Genomic DNA, 27,021 nt, shown 5'->3' with positions numbered 1-27,021 from the left:
TTCTCCCACCTCTAAATCCCAACAAAATGGCGACCAGTAAATTGACACCCCCAATGCTGAAGCTGTCACTCCAAATTAACCCCATAAAACCGTCAATACCCTCTCTGATAACTTAATTCGGGTTGAAAGGGAGGGGTAAAGATTCGAAGATTGATTTAACTTCAGTTAATTTGCATTTTTATTTGGAAAGTGGAATAATTCATCATGGTATTACATTTTAAATAAATAATTTTTTGGGGACGTTGTTAGGGAAAAAATGGTGTAATGCAATGTTACTGTAGGGTACACTATTCTATTCAAATTTTGTAACTGCAACGAGATAAACGGTTGAATTTGCATTTACTGTATAAGTAATACAGAGTTGTGTTGATAATACATTTAGGATTTAACTGGTTCAAGGGACCGAACAATTTGATGTATAAGGTAAAGAATGACTTCGACTTGTGCAAAGGTGAACTTCAAAGTCAAAGAAGTTTGAAACATTAGAATCAAGAATCTCATATGTTTATCAACACAATGGTCGTTACATGACATAAAAGAATGCGACTGCGGAACCTAAAATGTATGCTCACTGCACTGTGAAATGGGAAAGCTTATATACTAAAAAAATGAATGGTTAGATGAGTGTACAATGAGTGAAATGCCTTATGTAGCATTTTAATAAAAATACTGTGATAATAAAAACGCCCAGATGGGAAAAGTTTAGCTGATCCCTTTATAATATTGAAAAAAGAATAATAAATAAGATATAAATAGTATAATATAAATTTATTGGCATGGACGTATCTTCAAAACAGATTAAATTCATGGAAATCTTGAATCGCTTGCGATGTTTCTTTAATACAGTACGTCCAAGAGAACCGGGTTTTTAGAAGGAAGAATGGAGAAACATGACCACACATTAGACAGTTTTTATTTACACTGTTTTTTTTAAGTGATGAACACAAAATACAACCACTGAGTTAGGACACTGCAAAGAAACGATCTATAACCATACTGTATTTATTTCAAAATTGGAGGCTTTTGTTTTTACGTCTATACCAACCACAATACAAAATAACAATCAACTTTGCGTTCGGGACCAGACCAGTAACGAGTCAGTGGGGATGCTGTATTCATTTTTAGTTTATTTACCCTTACGTCATATATTATGACCAAATAGAACAGTTAATTTTTTAAACTACGGCTTTTCCCTGGGTATGAAAACCGAAAGATGGTTAACCACCGTATTTCATCAAATCAGTATAGATTCGATCGATAACCCAACCTTATAATATGGCACTTGTTGACACTCTGCACACCTATAAACAAACCTTTTCCTACAGCCACCTGACAAAATGGTCTTCCTTGCACTGAATATAGTATAAAGAAAGATGCTAATTGCTGCATTTACTTCCCTTTTGTACACTCTTTTTACTTCTACCGCACTCCAGTATTCCAACCAAACAACACAAATCATCGTGCAATCGTGTTTTTATGAGTTGTTTATATAGTTGGCTTTGGCTTTAGACATGTAATCCGTGTACGCTTGGAAATAGGTTGGCAACACAGATAAGATCAGCTGGTGCGTCGCCGCGTTTTCCATTTCGTTCAACGCTTGTAAATACCGTAGGCCTACATGTTGCATAGTGTTTGAAAGACTAATTATTTTTCCTACAGTCACCCGACAAAGTTGGCTTCCCTGTACTGTTTATAGTACAGAAAGCTGCTAATTGCTGCATATTTATACTTTGCCGTACGGTTTATACTTTGCCGCACGGTTTATACTTTGCCGCACATCAGGATTCCAACCAAACAACACAAAACAGCGTGGTTTTATTATGCACGTAATCCGTGTACGCTTGGAAATAGGTTGGCAACACTTAAAGATAATAATACTATGAACAGCTGATTGACTATTATAACTACGATTTAACCTGTCATTTCGTGTTTATAGTTTTGGTATTTCTGAACTTTCTGGACTTTTCTTCTAAACGTTTTTAAAACATTCCTACGGTCTTAATAAACAAGAAAATACCTTTAAAGCATTTTTTTTAGGCGCGGAAACCACTTCAAATTACAAAAACATACGGAACTATATTCTCAAAAGACGGAGCACATTTCTTGCCGAGGAAAAATAGCGGAGTTATACGGACCACGGGTACTACTTTCTCCAGGGCACCATTTGTGTAATTGTGTTGCTAGCTGAACCTAAAAACGTGTAGTATAGTGTTTGAAAGACTAATTATTTATGTTTTATAGTGACTGTAGGAAAAATATAATGTGTAACACGAGTGAAAAAGGCCTTTGCTGCACTCGAGATCATTCCACACTCGCCTGCGGCTCGTGCGTAAACATTGCTCTCGTGTGCAGCAAAGTGCCACTTTCACCACTAGTTACACAAATAACTATATATGCTTTATAGTAACAGTAGGAAAAAATATGATGTTTATTACGTGCCACTTCACACACTAGTTACAAAAATAACTATTTCTTGAACTTGAAATATGTTTTACGATCCCTGTGTCTGCTTTTTAGTTTGCTTAGACTAATGCATTTTACCCCCTAGTTTGTCTTCGTTGCCGGGACTATAATCTAAATATATAAAAGGCAAAACCCTCACTGACTCACTGACTGACTCACTCACTCACTCATCACTAATTCTCCCACTTCCCATTTACCTAGGAGGCTGAAATTCGGTACATCGATTCTTTGGGCATTAAATAGGAAAACTAAGCAGTTTTTATTCTCATCAGGCTTTCGGGCTCCGCCCCAGTGGCTCTGGAGTTTCCCATGTTAACCTTATGATTTTTCATATTTAAAAGGAATTAATGAATCTTAACAGCTGTTTCAATTAAACAAGTTGGTTCTGTTCTATGATGTTCAATAGCATTAAAGTTACAAGCATTACCAACAGAGTGCAGCACTATTATTTTTTTTATTTATTTATGACAACAGCTAATTTGCAACTGAAAGGTGAGTGAGCGTAGCGAACGAACTTCAACTTGGAGGCGAGTTAGCGTAGCGAACGAGCTAACCTGAAGGCAAGTGAGGCGAGTGAGCGTAGCGAACGAGATTGAGCCATGCGAACGAGCTCACTTATGAAGAAGCACGGGTCACACTAGGCTGGCATCAGCGGCGAATTGAAAGAAGCCGCGACTGTCAGCTTAATGTGACCACAAAATTCGCAGCTGACACTGAGCTGACTCAGCCTGGATTGGTGAGCCGGTGATGCTGGTGCCAGCTGCTGATCACCAGCGGCTGGCAAACAGCCTAGTGTGACCCGTGCTTTAAGCGGGGCAAAGCCCGCGGGTACAGCTAGTGTGCTTTAATCCTATACTATAATACAGCATATTGTATGATACTGATAGTGATTTTAGTTTTCCTGGATCCCATTTTACGCTTAAAACCAGCTGCTTAATGCCACAGTAGGAGTACCAAAAACTGTGGTGAAGGTGAAATTCACCATACTGCCAACTTGACGACAATAATGAAACCATTATGGTGGTTGGTGGCACTGCAACTGCACTCGCACTGGCTAGTGGCTAGGCTGCTAGGCTAGGCTAGTGGCTAAATAAAAAAAATCCTAACCTTAGTTTAGTGCTATTGCTTTAGTTGATTTTTAAGTTGTCAACTTCACCAGTCATCAATATTTAGTTAGTTCGATACGTATATTCCGATTGGAATATTTACCGATTTGGCATTAACGAAGATGACTTCTCACGATATAAGCATTGTTGATTATTATGCAGAAAATAATGGTTATAGATGTGGATACTGTAAATCTCCCAACACAAACTACAGCCATGGTAAGTTAAGCTAGGCCTAGGACTATTCAAATTTTTAATAGATATACACTTTGAGGCCGACGTAGCAACAATGCACTTTGTGACGCACTTTGTTTGTTAGGCCTATGTTGCACAACTTTTTGCTGAAGTCAATTATCTTTGAATCCAAGTTGAATTAATTTGAAGTAGGCTAGCCTAACTTAGCTTTTGTCTGCACATTGCATTGTCGAATTTTTCATAGCTTTTTGATGATTTTGTATCATATTTCTGTAGGATTATAGGCCTATCCCATATTGGCCAGCCTTATAACATCGGTAAGCAGTAACTTATGTTAACTTAGGCAGTAACCAACAGTAGGCCTAAGTTAGAACAGGGGTCTCCAACCTAACTTATAAGTTATGGCCCGCTAGCAGATTTTTTCTAGCCCGCAGAAAGCCAGCATAGGCTACTGTAATGAAAACAAATCTTTTTGACAACAAACATTAAGTTAATCTTCTCGTGGGATTGCCTTATTTTAAGTTCTGTTGGTCTTGGTGAGACCGTGTAGTTTCACCGTGATTGTGGTAACCACTCGTGACCATATCTTGCAATCTCAGCGATACCGTGATCGCATCCCGCAATGTCGGCAACACCTTGTCATCGGTGATTGTGATTTCCTTATTTTGAAGAAACCCAATGGAACGCCGTTAACTCAATGAGTACCAGTAATGAATGAAAGGCTCGGCAATTGGTTATTGATGGAACTCTCAGCCTATAATACCTAATTCAAGTAAGTTACAATCCACTGTTTTTGTCTCTTTCATCAAAATTCTTGTTGGTACCTACTAACTTATTCACAGTCTCCAGGTCGGCTGGATACCTTGGTAAGTATACCTATTTAGCCTAAGCTAGTAGCTTGTCTCTCACTAGCCAATTTTCCATTTTAAGAAAATGACTTAGTGGGAAACATGTTAAGTTAGGGACTGAGTCTTCTAAGTAAAAAATCTGGGGAGTTAATTGGCCGTTTGAGATTAATCCTACTTATCATAACTTCAAAACTGTACCTAAATGTGCAACCCTAAATGAGCGGAATTTTTAAGTAGCAAATGCCTTGTTATGCTTTAAACACTTGTTGTAAACTCCGGTATCGTGAAGTTTTCTTATTGCTATTAGCCTAAAATAAAAGTTCTCTAAGTAAATTTTATAGTAGAGACAAGATAATTATGTCCCCTAGAGTAGAATCTAGACTAAAAATGTTAGATGAGCCCAAAATGGGGAAAACCATCGAGTAGGCTAAGCTAGGCAATAAAGCTGTTCAAAATCAATAAGTTTAAAAACTAATATAGTTCCATTGTTGTTGAACCTATTCTAAGCTTTAAGTTTAGGCTATGTTTTCTTTTAACACCACTAACTTATTTTTTCTGCTTTAAAGTTATCTTAACCAAATACCTAATATAAAAGAACGGAATTATTATAAACATCAATGCTTTAACTTTAAAATGTTATGCTTTTGAGGGAAAGTTATTCATCCACTCTCCCAGCACAGAAATACATTGGCACTTAAGACTTAAGAATAAGTTAGGCTTAAGTTAGTCCTACAAGCTGTTGAATAACTGGAAGGTCAGACTGAAAATTGGATAATTGAGACTCTATACATATCGATCAACGTCCTATTAAATCATTCTCATTCATTCTCTCATTCTCATTCTCATTCTTGGAGGCTAGCGGCCATCTTGGGTCAATTTCAAGCAGCTGCTGAAGAGTTATTTATCTTACATTCCCAAATATTTGTTCAAATACCAAAGTGATTGAAATTTAAATGTCTTTAATTTAAATAAAAAAAATTAAATTAATTTAAATTTAAATATCTAGGGTCCTATGAGGGAAAAAATTTTCTTTTTGTAGTAAATGTTTTCTAACTAGGCCTAACAAATTTTTAATGTTTTTAACTAACTAATAACTATTTTGGATTTGCCGCCTTGAAAGCAATGTTAGTTTAAAACAGCCGCTGAATAGTATTCCAAAATACAGGGTGTCCACAAAGTCTTGGCCTGATAAGAAAACCGCATAGTTTGAAAACGAGTGATAGTAGGATAACAATTTATTTACAGATAAAAGGAAACTTCTTAAGATTTTATAATTATGTACAAACGTAACACAACTCTATGTGAGCGCCTCCAGTGGTCTGCAGATCTTTTATTCCACTTTTCAGTTTATCCCAGTTTTAGTCAGCATTTCCTGGGTTACATTCGCCTCAGCATTTCTGATTCTCTCCCTCAGTGTTTGTAAATTGGGAACCGGGGGAGAATACAGTTTGTCCTTGACAAATACCCACAAAACGAAATCCATGAAGGTTACATTGGGGGAATGAGGTGGCCATTTCGTCGGGCCATCACACCCAATCCAGCGTCCGGGGAAGTGGAGATTTAAACATTTCTCACACATTTAGCCCAATGAGGCGGAGCGCTGACTTGCAGTAAAAATTAACATAGGTTGCAGTTCTTCTAATTGAGGGACTACATACAACCCCAACATCCAAGTAAACAAACCTATTCACATTTTCTTCCCCAAAGAAAAATGGTCTGTTGATTCCAACATGCATTACACCGCACCAAACATTTAGTTTTGGACTGTCCGTTTCATTTTCAATCACAATCCTGGGATTTTCACTCCTCCAAACTCTACAATTGTGTCTGTAAACCTTCCCACTTAAAATGGAAGGTCGTCGAACTGCTATAGGGGATTGGGTTTCGTGAAACAATAAAACACACATAGTGATTTTTCTTGTAAACTCACCATTTCTGATTTGTTATTGTATTGGGTCATATCTGTATTTTTGTCAAACAGCTGTTTTTAGGTGTTAAAATGAATAAAATAAACTAGGTGGCGTTCGCAGAGGCATCCACAAAGTTGAGCGGAGTCATCAAGGGTTCATTTTATATTGTTTTTGTCATACTGCAGGAAAAACAGTAGTTTTTAATGCATGCGTTGCGGGTATCTAAATAGCATTTTTAATAATAAGGGAGTAAAAATCGTTTTTAGCCTCTATGGAATAAAAATCAGCTGTTGTAAACTAAGTTGTAAATTTCGATTGTAAACGATTGCATGTATCGAAAATATGTATCGAATCGTGCTTCGTAATCATTTTAACATACAGTCTACAGTCTCTTCCCGTAGCATTTTAACATTGCAGATACATTAATCCATTCCCACACTCAACACTGCTCACCTTTAGTACTTCCTTCACCATCCCTTACGTCGTGGACCTATTTCCCTCTCTTCCCATAGCATTTTAGGATTGCAGATACTTTAATGTAATTGCCAAAGACAGTTCCCACACTCTGCACTGCTAGCCTTACTACTTCCTTCACCATTTCCTACGTCATAGACCCGTTTCCTTCCTTTCTCATAGCATTTAAGTATTACAGATACATTTATCTAACTGCGCAAATGGTTCCCCCACTCTGCACCGCCAGCCTTACTTCCTTCACCACTTCCCCGTCGTGGGGCCTGTTTCCTTCCCTTCTCAAAACATTTTAGGATTGAAGATACATTAATCTAACTGCCGAAGACGAATCTCACACTATGCTCATACTTAAAAACTTCCTAAGCCACTTCCTACGTCGTGGACCTGTATTCATCACCTTCCATAGCATATTAGTATTTTTGATACCTTAATCTAATTGCCACAAACATTCCCACACTCCGTACGGCTAGCTTTTACTACTTCTTTCGCCATTTCCTGTGTAGTGGGAATGCTTCCATCCCTTCTCATAGCATTTCAGCATTAAAACTGCTACAAACGGTTTCCAGTTCCAAAACTCCACACTGCTCACCTTACTACTTCTTTCACCTCTTCCATAGTCGCGGACCTGTTTCCCTCTCTTCCCATAGCATTTTAAGACTATATATACCTTAATCTAATCGTCATAAACAGTTCCCACACTCCGGACTACTTGCCTTTACTACTTCAGTTACCACTTCCTACGTCGCGGACCTGATTCCCTCCCTTCCCATTGCATTTTAAGATTGCAGATACCTTAATCTAATCGTCATAAACAGTTTCCACACTCTGGACAGCTCGGCTTGACTACTTCCTCCACCACTTCCTACATCGCGGACCTGTTTTCCTCCCTTCCCATAGCATTTTAGGATTGTAGATACCTTAATCTAATCGTCATAAACAGTTTCCACACTCCGGACAGCTCGCCTTGACTACTTCCTTCACCACTTCCTACGTCGCGGACCTGTTTCCCTCCCTTCCCATTTCATTTTAAGATTGCAGATACCTTAATCTAATAGTCACAAACAGATCCCACACTCCGAAAAACTCGTCTTTACTACTTCCTTTACCACTTCCTACATCGTGGACCTGTTTCCCTCCCTTCCCATTGCATTTTAGGATTGCAGATACCTTAATCTAATCGTCACAAACAGTTCCCACAGTCTGGACTGCTTGCCTTTACTACTTCCTTCACTACTTCCTACGCCACGGACCTGTTTCCCTCCCTTTCCATAGCATCATAGGTTTGCAAATACATTAATCTAATGGTCACAAACAGATCCCACACCCCGAACAGCTCACCTTTACTACTTCCTTCACCACTTCCTACGTCGCGGACCTGTTTTCTTCTCTTCCAATAGCATAATATGATTGCAGATACCTTAATCTAATCGTCATATACAGTTCCTACACTCCGGACAGTTTGCCTTGACTAATTCCTTCACCACTTCCTACGTCGCGGACTTGTTTTCCTCCCTTCCCATAGAAATTTAGGAATGCAGATACAGTACCTTAAACTAACATAATCAGTTTCCACACTCCAGACTACTCACCTTTACTACTTCCTACACTACTTCCTTCACCACTTGATTCGTCACGGACCTCAAGCTAGTGTCGTCATTTGATTATACTGTATTTATGATCCGTACCGTTTCTGTTCTAATATCTGTGAAATACTGCTATCAGCTATTTCTTTATTTGCTGCATTCAAAATTCAACAGCTGATCATATGTCTTTGTATTTGTTGTTTTGTTGTTGTTGTTGTTTGTATTTGTTTATGTGTCAAATACTGCTTCCATAAGGATTACATTGAAACTTTGAGACCCAGTGGGGCGGATTCCTGAGAGACTTTTTTAACGCCATATAGATGTTGGCACTCACCGATATGGTCTTTATCACCATGCAAAATTTGAAAACGATTGAATCAGCCGTCTAGGAGGAGTTTGCGTATTACGAAATGCATAAGAGTCGACGTATAAGAGCTTCGCTCGCTTCGCTCAATAAAACTCTATTAAATTCCCTTCAAAACAAGGCATACAAGTTAAGTGTGGATATAATGGTTTTCGTACAGCAAAGCTATTAAATCAGACCAAGGCTTGATGACACTCAAGACTCCATAGTCCAGTCTACCCATTGACGATTTTTTGCTTGACAACTAACTTAACTCATTCAAGTTTGCTAAACTGTTTAGGCGGTAATAGACTGTGTTAAGACGCTTTTAATAATTTTTAAAACTCTTAACTCCTCATCCAGTAAGATAAGTTTCATCCAGTTGAACCAACTGAATAAGTTAGTATTTTTGATTTTCTTTCAGGCATGTGGGCTCACAGTCTGACAGTACAAGATTATCAAGACTTAATAGATCGAGGCTGGAGAAGGAGTGGAAGTTACTGTTACAAACCTACAATGCATCTGACTTGCTGTCCAATGTATACAATTAAGTAAGTAGAATTAAACATTAGGCCTATCAGTGAATGTTGTGTTTATGTTATTTGGTATTCGTTTTCAGCCCATATATTGGCCTAGTCTTTATGGATCGAAGTATTATGTTATCGTATTATTTATAGTATGTTATTTTTCAAGAGCTACCAAACTTATTTAAAAAATCTAAGTTGGACCTAGATATATTTTACTATTTCATACATCGGTTGACATACCTGATATTTAAATTTAAGCACCAACAATTAATAATTAGGTACCATCAATCAGTGTCGCTCCAACCAGTGTTTGAACCATATTAAAAAAATGATCTACTGCTTCTAAGTTAAATAGCTTTTAAAAATAATTGTTTGGTAGACAAGACTATTGGTTTTGTTGGATGGTAGGTTGAACAGTTTTTATTGCCTTAGTTATTAATTGCACACTATAATTAATTATTGGCATTGATATTGTCTTCTGAATCTTGCTAGATGTTCTGCTCTGGATTTCAAACTTTCAAAATCTCAAAAAAGGAAGTTGAAGAGATTTCAAAACTTTTTGGCTTATGGGAGACATAAGAGCTCATCTCGAAACGATGATGCAATAGAATCAACATCTGATATGGAATCAACTGGTAAGTTGTAATTTGTTATGTCCAAATATGGTACAATTATTCTATGACAATCCCTTGAATAATTACTAAGCCGCCTTAATTTTTACGTTTATATTATGAGACTGAGTAAATACTACGAGAGTGTTTTTTTTAACTTGTGACCCTTCATTGTTTGTGCTAGGCGAGTGGCCGAAATCAGGCATGTACGGCTTAACTCCCTACCTACACACGTTGTCATTGTCAACCTCTTCATTATGAACTTCATATTGGCCTTCATTAAACTTCTGGCACCATTCATGCACAAAGCACAACACAACCTCTCAAGAAGTTTTTTCATAATGTGCGGTAAATTGTACAATGATTTTATGCAGTTTTATTACCGTTTGGCTAGAAATAAATAATGCTGCAATTTAACTCTTGGCAGGAGAGTCAATAATGGCGGCAATGCTTTCTTTTGCGGCTGTAGTATAACCGGCTTGGTGTCGGCAGCAGTAGGCTAGTGAATATTGTGGGAGGGTTGGTTTGTTGCCATCTGTGCATGCCTGTTTCCCACTACTTGCCTAGCGACGTCTTGAACAGTGTGAAGTAGAAGAAATACTTTAGCCTAAATTTTAACTAACAAAAGATTCTATTATAGTTAGGTACTTAAACATTAAATATAAGATGCTCATTAGATGTTTTATAACTGATAGATAATTGATTTAGGCTATAAAAATATCGACTACATGTCAACAAGGACTACATGTTGTACTCTAGTTTATGATTGAGTCTCTTGTTTTGTAGATGAAGGAGACCCAGGTTTTGGCATAAGTGATTTTCCTGACTTGAAAGAGAAAGCACATTCCAACGCCAGCAATGCAGTATTGACCTCTGTGGAGTCTTCTCTGCAAGATAGTCTGTCAAGTATGTGTCACGTACAACTTATATTACAACAATAACCAGGCCTACTGCATAAATAATACAAAGTCTGTCCGTCGTTCAGCTTTTCTATCATTCAAAAAAATGGAAAATCTGGATGATTCAAATTTAAAATCACAAGATATTTACTTCTTCTATGATAACCATTGGCCTATTACCGTTTCAATATTAAGGCTCTGCCCCACCACTTTCTAAGTATGTGGTGGGGATTTGGACGGTAAATAATGATTGGTCTTCCTGTATAAAAAAAAATGTTTGTGTTCCATTTTAAAACTTACAAACATCTAACTAAAAATAATGAAATAGTTAAATAGCTAAATTAAATAATTGGTAAAGAAATGTACGTTGTGCTCTGGAGATGTCATCGCTTAAATAGAAACTACGTTTATGTTCTATATTTGTGATAATTAAATCGTTTGTATACAAATTTTGGATAAACCAATATTAAAACTTTTCTTTTAATTTTCAATCACTTGTAATGCCACTAGTTAGAAAGATAATCATAGGATGGCCTATGTTGATGATTCATAAACTAGATTTAATTTATCTGTTATGCGTCTGTTATCTGTGTTTAACATTAAACTGCTCTAATTTAAATGTTAATTTTGCTGATATTATGTTTTGTGATAAAAAAAAAATCAGAAATGAGCAAAGCTTTTTGTCATTCCTACTTTGATAGTAGATTACACTGCAAAGATATTTTTCCCCATTTAAATAAAGGTTCATAACAAAACGGGTTCTCCCAAAATAAAATTCTATACATCAGGATACGCAAAATACTCATGCAAGGGAATGATGGTTACTTCCAGTCTGGTAGTTGTTCATCATTTTTTGCACTTTATCAGTAAACGCTGATAAAATGATCGCGTCTTGTGGTTTAAATTGAATCTGTTTTCCATGAGACTTTACTGTAAAAAATGTGAGGGATTATTAAATACAAATTAATACAAATTTATATGAACACAACTCTTGATACATGTTTATTTCTTAATAATAAAAGGTAAACATTGAATTATTTACAATATGAAATTATTCCAGTCATATGATTAATATTAAAGTAAAAGATAGATTCTTGGAATATATAACAATTCCTCCCTACTTATTTAAGAAGATCGTTCATTTATAAGTTCATCCTTTTAATCGGTTTTCTGATTCTCATTGAACGGCGAATGTTAGGGACATCTGGTTGTGAGTTTGCATTTGACCCTTCAGCCTCTTGTTGTATGATTGTACTCAGCTCTTTGGCATCTTGTTGGCTGCTTGTACTTGTACTTGACGCTTCATTGTTAGTTATAGGGCTTTTTGTCTCACTATCAGGCATTGAGTTTGCTGTAGGACTCGATGTTTCAGTGTCCTTAATTATGCACGGACGGTATGGTTATCTTGAGTGTGGGGGGTTCTTCCCGGAACCTCAATTGAGTCAAGGGTGTCGCCACCTCTGGTGGATAGGTTCATCCGGGTGGGTCCCACTTCTATACCTGCCTCCTTTTGGGAAACCCTGATGGCCTGGCAGTGATGTTGGGTCTGACGGGCAAACGAAGTAGATCGGGTGCTGGGTCCGAGCCCGCCAGGGGTATCTGGGGATCTATCGCTCTGGATATCTCTGGTTCCCAGCAATGGGTCAGGCCTCGATTGGGCAGCGGTGTAAATGGGAGGTTGGGGTTCCCCCCGTAAGCGTGCTGATGGTCCCCTTCCTCCTGGCTATTGATGGCGGGTTCTGCCTGTCAGGGATTAGATAGGTCCCGAGTGTTGCTTGCACTAAATGCGTCGGGGCGCTCTACTATGGACCTCTAGGTTCCGACCTAGTGGAACCCAGGTGGAGTGACGCTTAAACAAGCAGCCGGAATCCCTGGTTAGGATTGAGGGGCAACCCTCTTTCCGAAGGGTCTGCTTCGGCAGCCGGCGAGCCTGATGACCTTAAGTCATCCGCCCATGATGTGCTAAAGGTTGATGCGTAAGCTTCGGCCTACATCATGGGGCCCGGGTATGTCCTGAAGGATAGGTACCGGGTAAGCAGTCAGGGGGCTTCGGCTCTCATGACAACAAATGTAAATGTAATGTAATGTAATGTTTCAGTGTCCGTAGTTCCTTCCCAGCTCGGGGTGCTACTTGAGACATTTTCTGTTTCTTGTGACCTTTCTGAATTGCCTTTTGATTTTCTTAACATGCCGTACCTTGTATGTCCCATGAATGAAGGTTGTTTTGAACAATTTTGATTGGTATTTTGGAATATTAAAGTTCAATGAGTTTGCGTAGGTGGTTCTTTGGCTATTGGGTCGCATCGGTTGTTTGAACTTTCTTGCCTTGTTTGCTTCAATGAGCTAGGTAGAGGGCTTTTGTAATGAATAGGATCTTTTGGCACTTCACAAGCTCGAAGCTGATTGAAGCGACATTTTATCACATACCCATCATCAAGTTCCACGAGGTAGTGAAGTCGCCCCAGCCTTTCCACCACAGTTCCAAATTTCCACAGAATGGATCCTACGTAATTTCTTGATTGTACTCTCTCCCCAATATTGAAATGTTTGTTAAATATTGGTTGTTGGGCCTCATTTTTGTCATCTTCACCAGGCCTTAAGAGATCTTGCTTGGTTCTCAAGTTCCTGCCAAACATTAATTGTGCTGGGGATGCACCAGTACTCAGTGGTGTAGCTCGGTACCGAAATAATAGTGCACATAGTTTTTCATGTAAAGTGCCCTGTTCAAACTGCATGCACCTCAGTTTTGTCTTGAGCGTTTTGCAAAATCTTTCCGCCTGACCATTAGTAGAGGGGTTTCCTAGTGCAATGAATCGTTGTCTTATTCCTTGGCGTTTGCAGCAGAATGCTTGAAACTCTGCTGATTTGAAAATTGTAGCATTGTCACTGACCAATATTTCTGGTAAGCCATGGTGACTGAATATTTCTCTCAGATGATGAATAGTACTGGCAGTTGTTGGCGCAATTTTTATTGGATATATTTCTGGCCAAATGATCTGGCATCTACAACAATCAAGAAGTTGTGATTTAGAAAAGGTCCTGCATAATCCATGTGGACTCGCTGCCAATTGCGTTTTGGTATTTCCCAAACATGGGTAGGGGCCTTCTCTGGGGTTTTCTTATTCTCACAACATGCCTTACAACTTGCTACCATACTCTCAATATCTGTATCAATGTTTTTACAGTAATAGTAGTTTCTTGCCAGACTCTTCATCCGCACTATTCCTACGTGTGTTGAGTGTAATTCTTTGAGGATTTTAGGTTGTAGCTTTTTCGGAATGACAACATGATTTCCTCTAAAAATAATTCCGTCTTGAAGGTATATTTCTGGGTCAGCGACTTCTCCGTTTAGGAGCTTTTCCTTTAAACAAGAGAGTTCTTCATCAAGTAATGTTTCTTTTTCTATGTCTTTAGCCATGATAGTATCGGTTGTTATGCAGTGTTTTGTCTCTCTTCGAACAGTGTAATCTTCGTCAACCACATTGATATTCTCTTCTTTTATTGGCAAAGGATGTCTTGAGAGGTAATTTGCATTACAGTTGGTCGCTTGACTTTTCGTGTACAATCTCAAATCCTGAAAGAAAATGAGCGTATCTAAGCATCCTGGATGAAGTCAACAGTGGTAGTTTCTTGTCTGGTTGAAATATGGTCATTGGTGGTTTGTTGTCAATGGCAAGAGTAAACTTCCTTCCGTATATATAATCAAACATTTGTTTACACCCCCAATATACAGCAGTTGATTCTCTGTCCAATTGGCTATAGTTGCGCTCTGCAGCAGTGAGAGATCTGCTGGCAAACACAATAGGCCTCTCTTCATTATTTGGCATTTTATGAGAGAGCACAGCTGATAAGCCAACAGGGCTAGCACCTGTGGCAAGTATCACGGGTAAGTCTGGGTTGTATGGAGTAAGAACTGTGTCACTTGCTATCTCTTCTTTAACACGAGTAAAAGCTTTTTCACATTCCTGTGACCAATGAAAACGTTTGTCTTTCCTTAGAAGCTGTTGTAAGGGATTTAGCACTGTAGATGCATCTTTGATGAACTTTGAATGAACAGTACTGTACTAGTCCAAGGAATTGACGCACTCCTGTGATATTTGATGGGCGGGGAGCATCCTGGATTGCCCTCACCTTTTCTGGTGATTTCTGGATACCATCTTTGCTGATGATATGACCCAGATACTGCACCTTTCTCTCAAAAAACTTGCATTTTTCAACATTCACATGTAGATTGTGTTCTTCCAATTTTTCTAAGACCTTTATGAGCCTGGATTTGCAATCTTCAAAAGTGCAGCTTTGTACAACAATATCATCAAAATAAGCCACTGTCCCTTCAAGATTTTGTACAACTTGGTCAATAAATTTATGAAATTCATTTGGATCTGTCTTAATTCCGAAAAACAGTCTTTTGGCTATATATGTACCCTCATGTGTGGTAATTGTCTTGATTTTAGAACTTTCAGAGTCCACTGAAAGATGTAAATATGCCTTGTAAATGTCTAACGTGCAAAAATAGTTTCCATTCCTCATTTTGTTAAGGATGTCCTCTATTCTTGGTATTGGGTAACGACTGTCATGTAGTTGTTGGTTCACAGTTTCCTTGTAATCTGCGCAAATACGGACCGATCCATTTGCTTTTGGAATCACAACAATTGGTGTTCCCCACTCAGATTGGTCCACTTTCTCTATTATGTCTTCCTTTTCGAGTTTTTCTAGTTCATTCTCAACAGCTTCTCGAAGAGCATGAGGTACTGGTCTGGGTTTTAAGTACACAGGTCTTGAATTATCCTTTAGTTTTAAAGAGCATGTAAAGTTGGGTGTTTTACCAATACATTGTTCAAAAACGCTTGAGAATCTTTGCTTGATGGATTTGACAACAGTGTTGGTATCAACCTCTGGTTTCTTCATACTAACAAGATTAATATTGTGTAAGTTAATTTTCAATTTTCGAATCCAATCCCTTCCAAGAATAGCGTTTTTAGGTAGATTTACAATGTATAGGTCTTCTCTGCAAGATCTCCCTTCGTAAGATATGCTTAGGGTACAGACCCCGATTGGTTTGAATATTTGTCCAGTATAAGATCGAAAAAGAGAACTTGTTTTGCAAACTGGAAAATGTAAGTCTAGTTTCTTGAAGTCATCATTATTTATTATGCTAACGCGGCTTCCAGAATCACACTCAAAACGTTGCTGTTTACCGTTTAGAGATACGTTTATCATCATTCTGTCATCTCCTTCGTCATTCTTCAATACATTTATGATCCGTTGAACGTCGTATTCATATTCAGAATCAATTTCATCAATTCTTTTTACATTTTTCTTTGAATACTGTAATTCCTGTATTCGTTTCGCGATACAAACCTTTTCTTTGTGTCCATCTTTATGACAATACCTGCAATTTAGCTCATCTATCAATCGGCAATTTTGTGTTTCATGGTTATTCCTTCCACAGTGCAAACAGACATCTGAAAATCCCAGTCCTTGCAGCCTTTTGTTTTGGTTGTCTTTCTTTTTGCTTGAGTCATTATTGTATTGAAATAGTTTATGGTTGATAAATTTTTGTTTTTAGGTCCAATTTTGTTCTTTGTTGTTTTACTGATTTTGTGAATGTCATTTTGATTATTACTATATAAAATCTGGTTGTCAAGTTTTGATGCCTCTATAGCCAAGGCAATTTCTAAGGCTTTTTCAAATGATATTTCACCCAGTTGTAAGAGTTTTTCTCTTATGTCTGAGTCATATAAACCTCTGAAAAAATTGAGACCTGAGCATAAGATTTATAACTGATTTTGTAGATTTTCCTTCATTACACCCAGATTTGAAATCTGCTGAACAAGCCAGTTGTTTGAGGTCTGTAACATAATTTGTGATTGATTCATTTCCATCTTGTAAACGTGATAAGAATTTGTGCTGTTCTGTAAACATACTTACAGAACAGCACAAATTCTTATCACGTTTACAAGATGGAAATGAATCAATCACAAATTATGTTACAGACCTCAAACAACTGGCTTGTTCTTTGGGCTTAGGTGCTCATTTAGTAATATCAGTAACTCTTGATATGTTTTTGAGTCTGGTTTGTCTGGAGATGTTAGACTACAGATCAGATTGTAGTGCTTAGCCCCTAAGCAATTGATTTAAAATAAACCTTTCAATTGTCTCTAAATCATTGTCTGTCAATCCTTTTATTTAAAAAAATATTTCTAAACGCTGAGTGTAGCTTTCAAACGTTTCCTTACTTTCATCATAAGCATCAAACATCAAGGCATTGCTCTGTAGTAGTTCCTTGGTACTATGTTTTGATCTAGGCTGTTCTGTCTGTTGAATTGAATGTTGTGTCATTAATGTCATAAAATTGTTCAAAGTAGATATAAGGTCTTGTATTTCAGTCATTTTCTTCCTCGTCGCCAAATTATTAAATAGAAATTAATACAAATTTATATAAACACAACTCTTGATACATGTTTATTTCTTAATTAATAATTAAAGGTAAACATTGAATTATTTACAATATGAAATTATTCCAGTCATATGATAAATATTAAAGTAAAAGATAGATTCTTGGAATATATAACAGGGATGTTGGTCAAAATTTGCATGTGAACATTTTTATCACCACAAAATTACAAGGAACGTGAAAACTATAATCTAGATTTTAAATGTATTGGATATTTACTGAAACATATTTTGGTAATTAAATACGCAGAGGATACGCATCCGGTAACCGGACGTGGATTAGGCGTCCGGCAGTTACCCCTACTGTCATAACCTAACCTAACCAACCAAACTTGCTGATAATGAAAAAATTGAATGAAGGTTAAATTTTCTTCATAAAATAAAATTATAAATGCCAAGAATTCTAACAAAAGATGTACCGTACAGTTAAGAAGAAATGGCATTCAAAGCTAAATGTTTTCGACAAAAAGTTTAAGTTATCGATGGGATTCGAACCAGGGACCTATTGCACATCAGCCGAGCACTCTATTTACTACACCACGAACAACAAGGACTGTACATCGTATCGTTGTCGTAATGGCAATCCGGGCCCCCACAACCTGGTGACGTAACTGCCGGACGCCTAATCCACGTCCGGTTACCGGACGTGTATCCTCTGTGAATTGAATAACATAATCTCCCAGAGAATCTCAGTAATCCAGGGATCAATTTATAAACCACATTATTGGGTAAACACACAAACATTGTCACCTTTAATCACTTACATGGAATTTTGTTAAATTTGTTTAAACTTACTAAAGCCTTCATTAGAGTAATTAAAACATACTTCAAATGGTTATTAGGGATTTATGTTGAAATTGAAAGTAGGGCCTAATCTAAATGTTGAAAATTTGCTATGCGTTTATTCAAGCATTGAATGAAGCTACTTCAATGAATTGGCAAAATGTTAAAGATAGTAAATTCAATTTACATAATCCACCCTAATTCAATGATTAGACTGTAACGGGTTTAAGTACCTTAAGCTTTTTCTTAAATGACTTATAAAAATATCTCTAATAATAAAGTATTTTTCACAATATTTACATTATTTCTTTATTTTTATTGTAATTTTTTACTTTGTGTGTTTTAACGCTATTAGAATTTTAAAGTTTGTGTAGGAAGGACCAAATTCTGGTCTTGTTATTGTTTTTTTCCTAGGACCCTAGATAAGAGCCCGGAATTATTTTTCACATTACTTCAGGCTGGACCTAGTAGCTGCGGCATTATCACTTTGAGATGAAATCCATTGGTAATTTTGCGGGATTTAACCGAGGACCTCAGGGACCGAAGTCTTAACCTTAGTAACCGTGCTCTTACCTTATTAGTCTTGTTACTAGACCTATATCAAAACTCGACCTCTGTAGGTAACATCACTTATTTAGGCCTAATTGTTTTACCAATGATGTAATGTTTTAGTGAATGAAGATGGTAGCAAGAAAATATCTATTGAAGAATCACAAAGTAGTCATTTGGATATTAAAACAGTTGAGACCAACACTAGCACTTCCCAAGTTTCTATTACCTACTCTACTTCTAATGAAATGAATGAAGGGAAAACGGATGCATCGGTAAAACCACAGGCTAGAAAAGGAACTAGACCAGGTATTAGTTTTGTGCTTGTATAAATTTATCGTTTAGGAGTTTGATATACATGAGACCCCCCTCTTTTAACCGGCACTGGTTGTATAATATAGATCCATCAATAGTGAAAATTTTTTTATCAAACAATAAAAGCTACTACTTAAATAAATATCACACTCAATTAATAGCCTACAACATATTGAAGTGTTAATACAGCTTTATTTGAACAGTTAAAATCCCCAAAAAATAGTAACCCCCAGTTTTAATAGAAAAATTGCAACTAAAAATTCTTGTTTTATGAAATAATTTTGTGTAAAATTAAAAATTTTCTTAGGTGATGGTATGGACCCAAACCGACCAAAATGCAAAAAAGCTAAACTGTTACGACAAGAGAGAAAAGAGAAAAAACTAGCCCAGATGGGAACTTTGCCCCCTGAAAAGGAAAAGAATAAACCAGCGCCAACTGTCAAGTCATTAGAAGATTTCTTAAATGAACCTCTACCAGAAAATCCTGCCCACAGGTTAGAAGTGAGTATAAAATAAGTCTAATTAACTGTGAAATCCTGCCCACAGGTTAGAAGTGAGTTTAAAATAAGTCTAATTAACTGTGAATGGTGTCTTGATGACAGTTAATATTAACTCCAGTCATTATAATTACTTTATTGTTCAACAATTTTATAAAAAAAAAATACTATAAACTTAAACTTTTTGTTCTGATGGTTGTGAATGTGCATTATGCAAGTTTATAGGTTAAACGTTTTGAGGATTCAGTACTTTGGTTATTGGACAGATTTTACAAATAGAATAGGTACTCGTAACCAAGTGTCAATCACTCAGTTCTGGTTTCAGCACCCAGATCATAGCACTACGGTAGTTTTTAGTTATTTTCATTGAGTAATTTTTAAACTTCTCATTGTCAGTCAAAGCTTTGTATTTGTTACTCAAAGCATCAAAACATGGTAAGTTGGGTGTTAGCACTAAAACAGTTTGATTTATGAACAATTTAGGCTGAATTAACGAGATGATAACCTTGTTACTATGATCAATTGACCTTAAACCAGGGGTAAATATTCAAATTATGATAACTAATAATGTCGTTTCAAACATTATAATGTTTAAAAATCTTTTCTTATAATCAAACTTGAAACCTGTTATTGACCTTTTGTTGATCAATAAAAAACATGGCTACCAGTCTGTATTTGATCAATATTGTTACCAGAATCTACTGAAATGTTCTATCTTTATATAGCCTACCGTACCTTATATTTAACAAGTTATCCATTTGATGGCAACTTTCCAAATAACTTCTTCCTTTCCAAGTCCTTAAACATTTTTCAGTTAGTTTGATGACTTTTGTAGATAAGGCTAGTGAGGTCGTACCCGGCCAGTCATGAGTTCACCGCAACTTTCAAAGCTGCTTTTGAAGTCTACCAACGTTACCAAATGACTATTCACAATGATCCCATTGAGAAAGTTAACGAGAAACAGTTTACCAGGTTTCTTGTAAATTCACCTCTGAAGGTAGGAATAGATAGAGTGATCAGCTGGGCCAGACAGACAAACAACTTTCATTAAAGACTTCTGCTAACATTACCTTTTATGAAAATTCTGCTATGCATTTACAAACTTCACCCCACTTTATCCGACCATCCCAAAAATTAATAACTGATCACATTTTAAGCTGTACATTTAAATCTTAAACACAGTCATTGGAAGATTGTTTGAAAACTGTTGTGTGTTGAAGATTCTTTGAAAACTGTTGTGTGTTGAAGATTCTTTGAAAACTACCCCTAATAAAAAATGCTGTGTGAAATTGATGAAATGTTTGTAAAAAATCCCGTTGTGACTGCAAGTCATACCGACAATGACACCGTGACCCCAAGTCGTACTGACGATCACGCTGTGACCACGAGTCAATTCGACAATCGCGCCGTGACCGCAAGTTATTTCAACGATCGCGCCGTGACCATGAGTCACAAGTTTCTATACCTGTAAATTGTTTCCAATTTGTTGGTTTTTATAATTCAGTGCCACTTAATGGTAAAAATTGATATTATTTGTCTTTTTTGTTAACTGCAATACTCAAAACTTTCAAAACAACCCTTCTTATGCACAGGAAAGAAATCCCGTCCCGTCCTGTCCCGAAAATTGGAAATAAAAATCCCGTCCCGCCCTGTCCTGAACTAAAATCTCAACCTTCCATTCCTATTTTTTTTTTTAATTTGAGGTTTTGTCGCCCAGTGGAGTATTAGTTTTTTTTAATTGAGTTAAAATCTGTTATACCTGTAAACAACTGTTTTTACTTAACCTTCACGATACATGTTACACATTACTTGAGGCTAGGCCTAGAGGGTGGCAACATGATCTTATAGCTAAACCCTTTGGTGATTGGCAGGGTATGAACCCGGGACCTCAGGGACGGAAACCCCACTAGACCAGCTCACTCCCCAGTAGAGCTTCAATAAAATAAAGTTTCAAATTGAATGATACGTTTATGTTGTTAGATAATACTGGTGAGAAGTGACTCGGCTGAAATGAATGACTCAATTGACACTAGTTGGGCTCTGTTTTCCAAATATCAAATGGCAATTCACAACGAGAAACCTAACGAATGTGACATGTCAACGTATACTGACTTTTTGGTTCAGACCCCTTTGAAGGTATGTTTGTCTGTCTGGCTTGATACTAATTTTTACTGTTAGCTTTAACAATTTTGTGATAAATGTGTATTGTGTGAATAAAGTATGTAGGCATTTTGTTTTCATGTCTTTACTGTAAGTATAAATGGTGTGGCTACTTTAAAAAATGCATATTTCCTTAAGTATTCTTCTTAAGTTCAGCAATGAAATAATGATTTATTAAGTTTTTAAACCAGAGTCTTATGAAATACACTGTTAAAGTAGTTTACACAACGATCGCGTAAAGATAGTGTTATTGACAAAGGTGTAGAAAATTTAAGATACGAGCCTTGGCGAGTGCTCTAAGAACTTCTTCAAGTGTCGTTAAGACTATTTACGAGAGTTAAACTACTTTAACTATGGCACTTTTTTAATTACTAACAATCACTACTAAGAGCTTCTAAGAGAGGTTATGTTTTCATTTTTCATGTAATCTAAACAGCTGATTAGTTTACGTTCGAAGCACTCCAATTCTAGTCGCTAGAATTTTTGCTCGTGTGAACTGATATGTCGCCGGGCTGCTACAATTCTAGTCACAACCTAGCGACTTCCTAGTAGCTAGATTTGTCGCTCGTGTGAACCGGACCTTATGTCTTCATTTACATACATACACAAATACTCGCACTCATGATTTGTTTCAGCTTTGTGATGTTTTTGCAGCATTTAAATGATGATGGCTCAATACTGTATGTTTATATTTCAGCATATAAATAACTAATTTGGCCAGTTGATTACTTTTTTGTTGTGTGATGGCAGCCGTGGATGCCGAGAGATGGTCCTCCGCAAGGCTATGGATCGTTCCACCAGCAGTACTGGCTGGATGGTAGACTCATAGCTGTCGGAGTGTTGGATATCTTACCTTCATGTGTGTCCTCGGTCTACTTCTTCTACGACCCAGAGTTCCATTTCCTTGTACTCGGCACTTACGGGTCTCTTAGGTAAATGTTGAAACTTTAATTATTAGGCTCGATTAGAAATAATATCTCTAACGAAAGAATGAAAGAAAAATTTTATTTACTAAACATATTATTAGAATTTTACTCTTAAATGTTAACTCTAAGATATTATAGTGTTTTGAAAAATCTCTTGATATTTGTTTTAAGATAGTCGAATTATTGCGCACCCCAGGAAGTTGTTTTATTGATAGACCCTACAGATTCAGGCATCTGATGAATTGTTGTATCCCATCAGTTCCTCCACTGGAAGGTACTACCTTCAACCACCTCTTATAGTTGTCCTTCTAGCCTCAGAGAACTGTTCACAATAAAGAGCAGGTGTTCGGCTGGTTCCTTTAACCTATCGCAATTCCTACAGACTGGTTTGCCATCATACAAGCCCAACAGTTGTAAATGTTTCCTAAACCGCCCATGTCTGGTAATCAGTTCTACTATTAGTTTAACGAGGTGTTAGCCCGTCCTACGTACGGGAATTCAGTAGTCAGTTAAAACCGTGTACAATTCAGATCAGCTAGTTTACACATATAAAGACAAAGTTTCTTGCAGTTTTAATGTGAAAAATCATCTTGTAAATAAGTGTTGTGTGACCAAATATGCTTTTATTCCATCATAGGCCTATACAATATGCATTTTAAATCCGATAATTTTACAATAAAACAGCAATTTTTACGATGTGAAAAGCGTTGAAGTGAGATTTGCAGCCAATTCGCACAGACGCACACTGATTATAAGTAGCCTACAGTTGAGAGTAATATAATACACTACATACTACTAATAGTCAATTGAGAAGTGTATAGACCTAGTCAACGATACCACCTTCCATAGCATACCTGCCTCTTCCATAATAATTATTATCACCACAATACAACTACTATACACAATTTCCAGTAGGTCTGAATAGAAACTACCTAAAATAAAACGATAGTATCCAATAAAATTCACAGTACACATAATATAACTTTGGTGTCCTAACATCAAAACTAATCGTCACACCTATACTTTATATCAATTTCACTGCATTAATTGTTAAATAAATAAGCGTAAACAAAGAAAAGTAAAAACATAACAGTTTGTTTTGAAACAGCTGTTTGGTTCGAATAACATTCATTTGAAAAAAGAACTGGTCACATGTAGCAGGAATATAAAAAGTAAACACGCTAGTAAAGCTAATGACGTAATTGGCAATGTTTATTATCCATACCGTTATCAGTTCTATCCTTGGTAATTACCCACCCTCATTGAATAAATGTACATCGTAATTTCCCATATTAGTTAATTTAAACTACAATATATTCATAGTTGAAATAAAAGTGTTATTTTCACGTTTGCGTGACCACAACTGAACACGATTTCATAAAAGGATGGTTTGTCTAATTGCAGTAACCTAGGTCAATGTTGACGTTGTGTTCAATCTATGTCATCCATCTGTTTATATCTTTGTATAAAACCCGGCTAGGTTGTGGTGGTAATTTAAAATCGTGATTACTGATTATTCTTGATCTTCTTTTTATGTCACCAATATTTCCGGGACTAATCCAAACAAAGTTAAAGCAGACAAACATTAATTGTAAACAAAAAGCTACCATGAAGAATTAAAACATGTAAACATTGTTATTTTTCTAATATTTCCTTGAAAAGTGGAGCAGTAAAATAATTTGCATTTATCTTTTTTTATTAAGACTCGTGTACAGAGCCTCGATTTGTACTGTGGTTTAATTAATTTTGGTTAAAACTGTGGTCTAATTATCTCTACTAATCTTACTTATTTCCTATAGTCAATAACAAAAATAAAATAACCTCATAGTTCCATAGTTTATATTTAACCAGCTGTTAAAACAAATTATATTGCTCTAAAACAAATCTTACAAAGATTGCTTTAAAAAATAATGTGAACATCCTAGTATTTTACTATGTATATTTAAATAATCTGTCATCCTCTTATCGAAGGATTGAACGTATCAATGATTAGCATTACACATAGTATAAATAAGTCAACCCTAAGAATGTATTTACATTTTTATCCAAATGCTGAATTTGTGATACAAAAGCTGAATGTTTACAGCTGTTATGTTAAGCAAATTATTTTATGCAAAGAGCTAGTTTAGAATCTTAGCGTCGGCTGCTAGACTTTTTAAAAATTAAAACTTAATTTATTAAAAACTGGGACCCTAAACTAAAATTATGGCTTCGACATTCCCTAGTTCTCAAAATTATCTTTCTTTCAACACAGAAATCATGAAAATCCGTCGAGTGGTTGATTCAGAATCGTGAAATAAAAAAACACTGTTTCGTTTTAATATTATAGATTCTTTACATATCCAGTCTCAAAAAGTCTGAAGCAACCCGTTTAGAAGGTGTATGTGGAGTGAGCTTGCTAACTCTTAGGAGGCGTTTCAACCCAATGTTTCTTGCACGTTTCAGGGGCCTCAATCATATTTGCCACTAACGCAACATTTGCCAGTCTGTCTGCGGCTTTGTTGCCTTCAATGCCTGAGTGTCCAGGCCCCAGCTAAGCGTAGAATCATTCCTCCTACCCTTCAGACACAGAGGCAAGACAGTCCCACACGATATTTGAATTAATTTTGTATGAGTTGAAAGCTTTTATATCTTTGCTAAGATTTTCACTAGCACAAACCAAAATAGCAGTGACCTCCGCTTGAAAAACTGTCAGGTGCAATCTCATTGGAAGGCTAATACTTCCAAAGCAAACCGGCACCAGTCCCCCTTATCTGACCTTAGAACCATCAGTATAGCATTCTACATCACTTACCATATGCCTCTTTCCACCAAGCTATACTTCCCTAGTTGGAAGAAGTACATTAAATGGCTTACTAAAGAAGTTTTTTTTTTTAGACATAAGGCATATCCAACATGCTAAAGTGTAATATTTTTTTATATTTTGTTGTCAGAGAGATAGCGTTCTGTCGGTCCCTCCACCACTCCGCCCCCAGTCTGAGGTACTACTACATGGGGTTCTACATCCACTCCTGTCCCAAGATGAGGTACAAGGGGGCATACTACCCCTCACTGCTACTGTGTCCTGAAGTCTACACCTGGCACCCGATAGAGTACTGCATCCCTCTGCTGGAGAAGAGCAAATACTCCAGGTACACAACATACCCTTAAAGTGTTCCCCATTGCTATATCAGGATTTTGCTGCAATTGTTGAAGTCAATGGTAATGTAAGCGAGGAGTTGGACTAGCCGAGGTCGGATTAGTGAGGTTCTACTGTATAGATACATTTACTTTGGTGCAATAAAGACACAGGACAGGATAAGGAGGCTTACCTTAAAAATTGTAGGCATCCCACTTTGCAAAAGTAACACTAAACAAAAATTTAATTCTTCAAAGTCACTGTCCTCTTTAAAAAAATTGTGAGTCACTAAATTCGGGAAGTCCTTCACTGGTGAAGCAGTGTTGCCAACACAATATAAATTTACAAATGAATATGAAAGCTTACGTGGAATAGTAATTTCCACTCTACGCAATTTTTAGCCAGTTTTGTTGTGAAGAAAATTGTCTCATCAATGATCTCATGTTCTGCATGCGCACAAGCACTCTTTTCACCACCACGCTTAGGTTCAGTCACCTCCACAATAAATTACCGTTTAATTTAGTACTGCCAGCATCTTGTAGTTTGACTCAGTATTGTTACCTTTCCCGAATCCTACATGCCATCCTGATTGACAAGATCTCTAATATTCTCCATTAACGTAAATAAAGAATATTGCCTTTTGGAGATAAACCTGTTGTTGTCCAGGTTCAATGAGGACCCTAATGCCAAAGACACTGACCAAGTGGTGGACATTAACCTGGTGACAGTTTTGTATCACCACAGAGCCATGACCTACCATCAGTACATCTCTCTCAGTCCTTCCAACACACAGAAGGAGGAAGTGGAACAATACGCTAGCTTGGTGGGCAACAAACTCTCCCGCAAAATGCTGCTCCTCATCACATGAAAGCTTGCTTCTGGCGTACTTACAAAAATCACTTCGATATTGTCAAGTTTTCGAAAAAAGTTGTGTAGTTTCTATTAATTTATTAAAATATACTTTTGAATTTTTTTATTTTGTTCTTAGACTTTTTGAGATTTTGAGACGTTACTGCTTTGTGATAATTGTTACTTGTGATGTATTCATACTGTAGGTTAATTAAGAATCAAATAAAGAAGTCAGTGTAAAATGTTAATTGAGTCAAACCACAAAAAAATATCTTCATGCATATATTTTTTTACATTTCTAGGTCTGATCTTTAGTTGACTATTCCTCTCCGTCTTCTAATCTTCCTCCTCCATCTCACTCCTTTCTTCTCCACAACCTTCTTCAACTTATTTATCCCACCTTGCCTAGATC

At 36.8% G+C, this 27,021-nt stretch overlaps 1 protein-coding gene across 2 annotated transcripts; it reads left to right on the top strand.

Annotated features, from left to right (window-relative positions):
- The first annotated feature begins 3,563 nt into the window (after nucleotides 1-3,563).
- LOC128989171 (arginyl-tRNA--protein transferase 1-like) lies at nucleotides 3,564-26,733 on the top strand. 2 transcript variants are annotated; one of them, XM_054411041.1, is made up of 10 exons: nucleotides 3,564-3,788; nucleotides 9,344-9,470; nucleotides 9,939-10,081; nucleotides 10,844-10,963; nucleotides 18,868-19,053; nucleotides 19,367-19,560; nucleotides 21,537-21,692; nucleotides 22,467-22,648; nucleotides 25,576-25,773; nucleotides 26,427-26,733. In XM_054411041.1, the coding sequence occupies exons 1-10, from the start codon at nucleotides 3,692-3,694 to the stop codon at nucleotides 26,626-26,628; spliced, it is 1,605 nt and encodes a 534-aa protein (XP_054267016.1). In that variant the 5' UTR covers nucleotides 3,564-3,691; the 3' UTR covers nucleotides 26,629-26,733. The 2 variants fall into 2 exon arrangements, with proteins under 2 accessions (XP_054267016.1, XP_054267015.1); XM_054411040.1 differs by lacking the exon at nucleotides 21,537-21,692 and adding an exon at nucleotides 20,392-20,553.
- The last annotated feature ends 288 nt before the right edge of the window (nucleotides 26,734-27,021 follow it).

This window comes from Macrosteles quadrilineatus, unplaced genomic scaffold, assembly GCF_028750875.1.
Source record: "Macrosteles quadrilineatus isolate MER2022 unplaced genomic scaffold, UCM_ALF_1.0 Scaffold_3__2_contigs__length_128488019, whole genome shotgun sequence".
NCBI lineage: Eukaryota > Metazoa > Arthropoda > Insecta > Hemiptera > Cicadellidae > Macrosteles > Macrosteles quadrilineatus.
This window is presented reverse-complemented; position numbering and strand designations above follow the sequence as displayed.

What these genes read in the sequence shown, in the direction of transcription:
- LOC128989171 (XM_054411040.1), top strand. Translation starts at nt 3,692, where the DNA reads ATGACTTCTCACGATATAAGCATTGTTGATTATTATGCAGAAAATAAT. An exon ending in ATCTGATATGGAATCAACTG is followed by an intron (nt 10,082 to 10,843) that starts GTAAGTTGTAAT and finishes CTTGTTTTGTAG; the next exon opens with ATGAAGGAGACCCAGGTTTT. An exon ending in GGCACTTACGGGTCTCTTAG is followed by an intron (nt 22,649 to 25,575) that starts GTAAATGTTGAA and finishes TTTTGTTGTCAG; the next exon opens with AGAGATAGCGTTCTGTCGGT.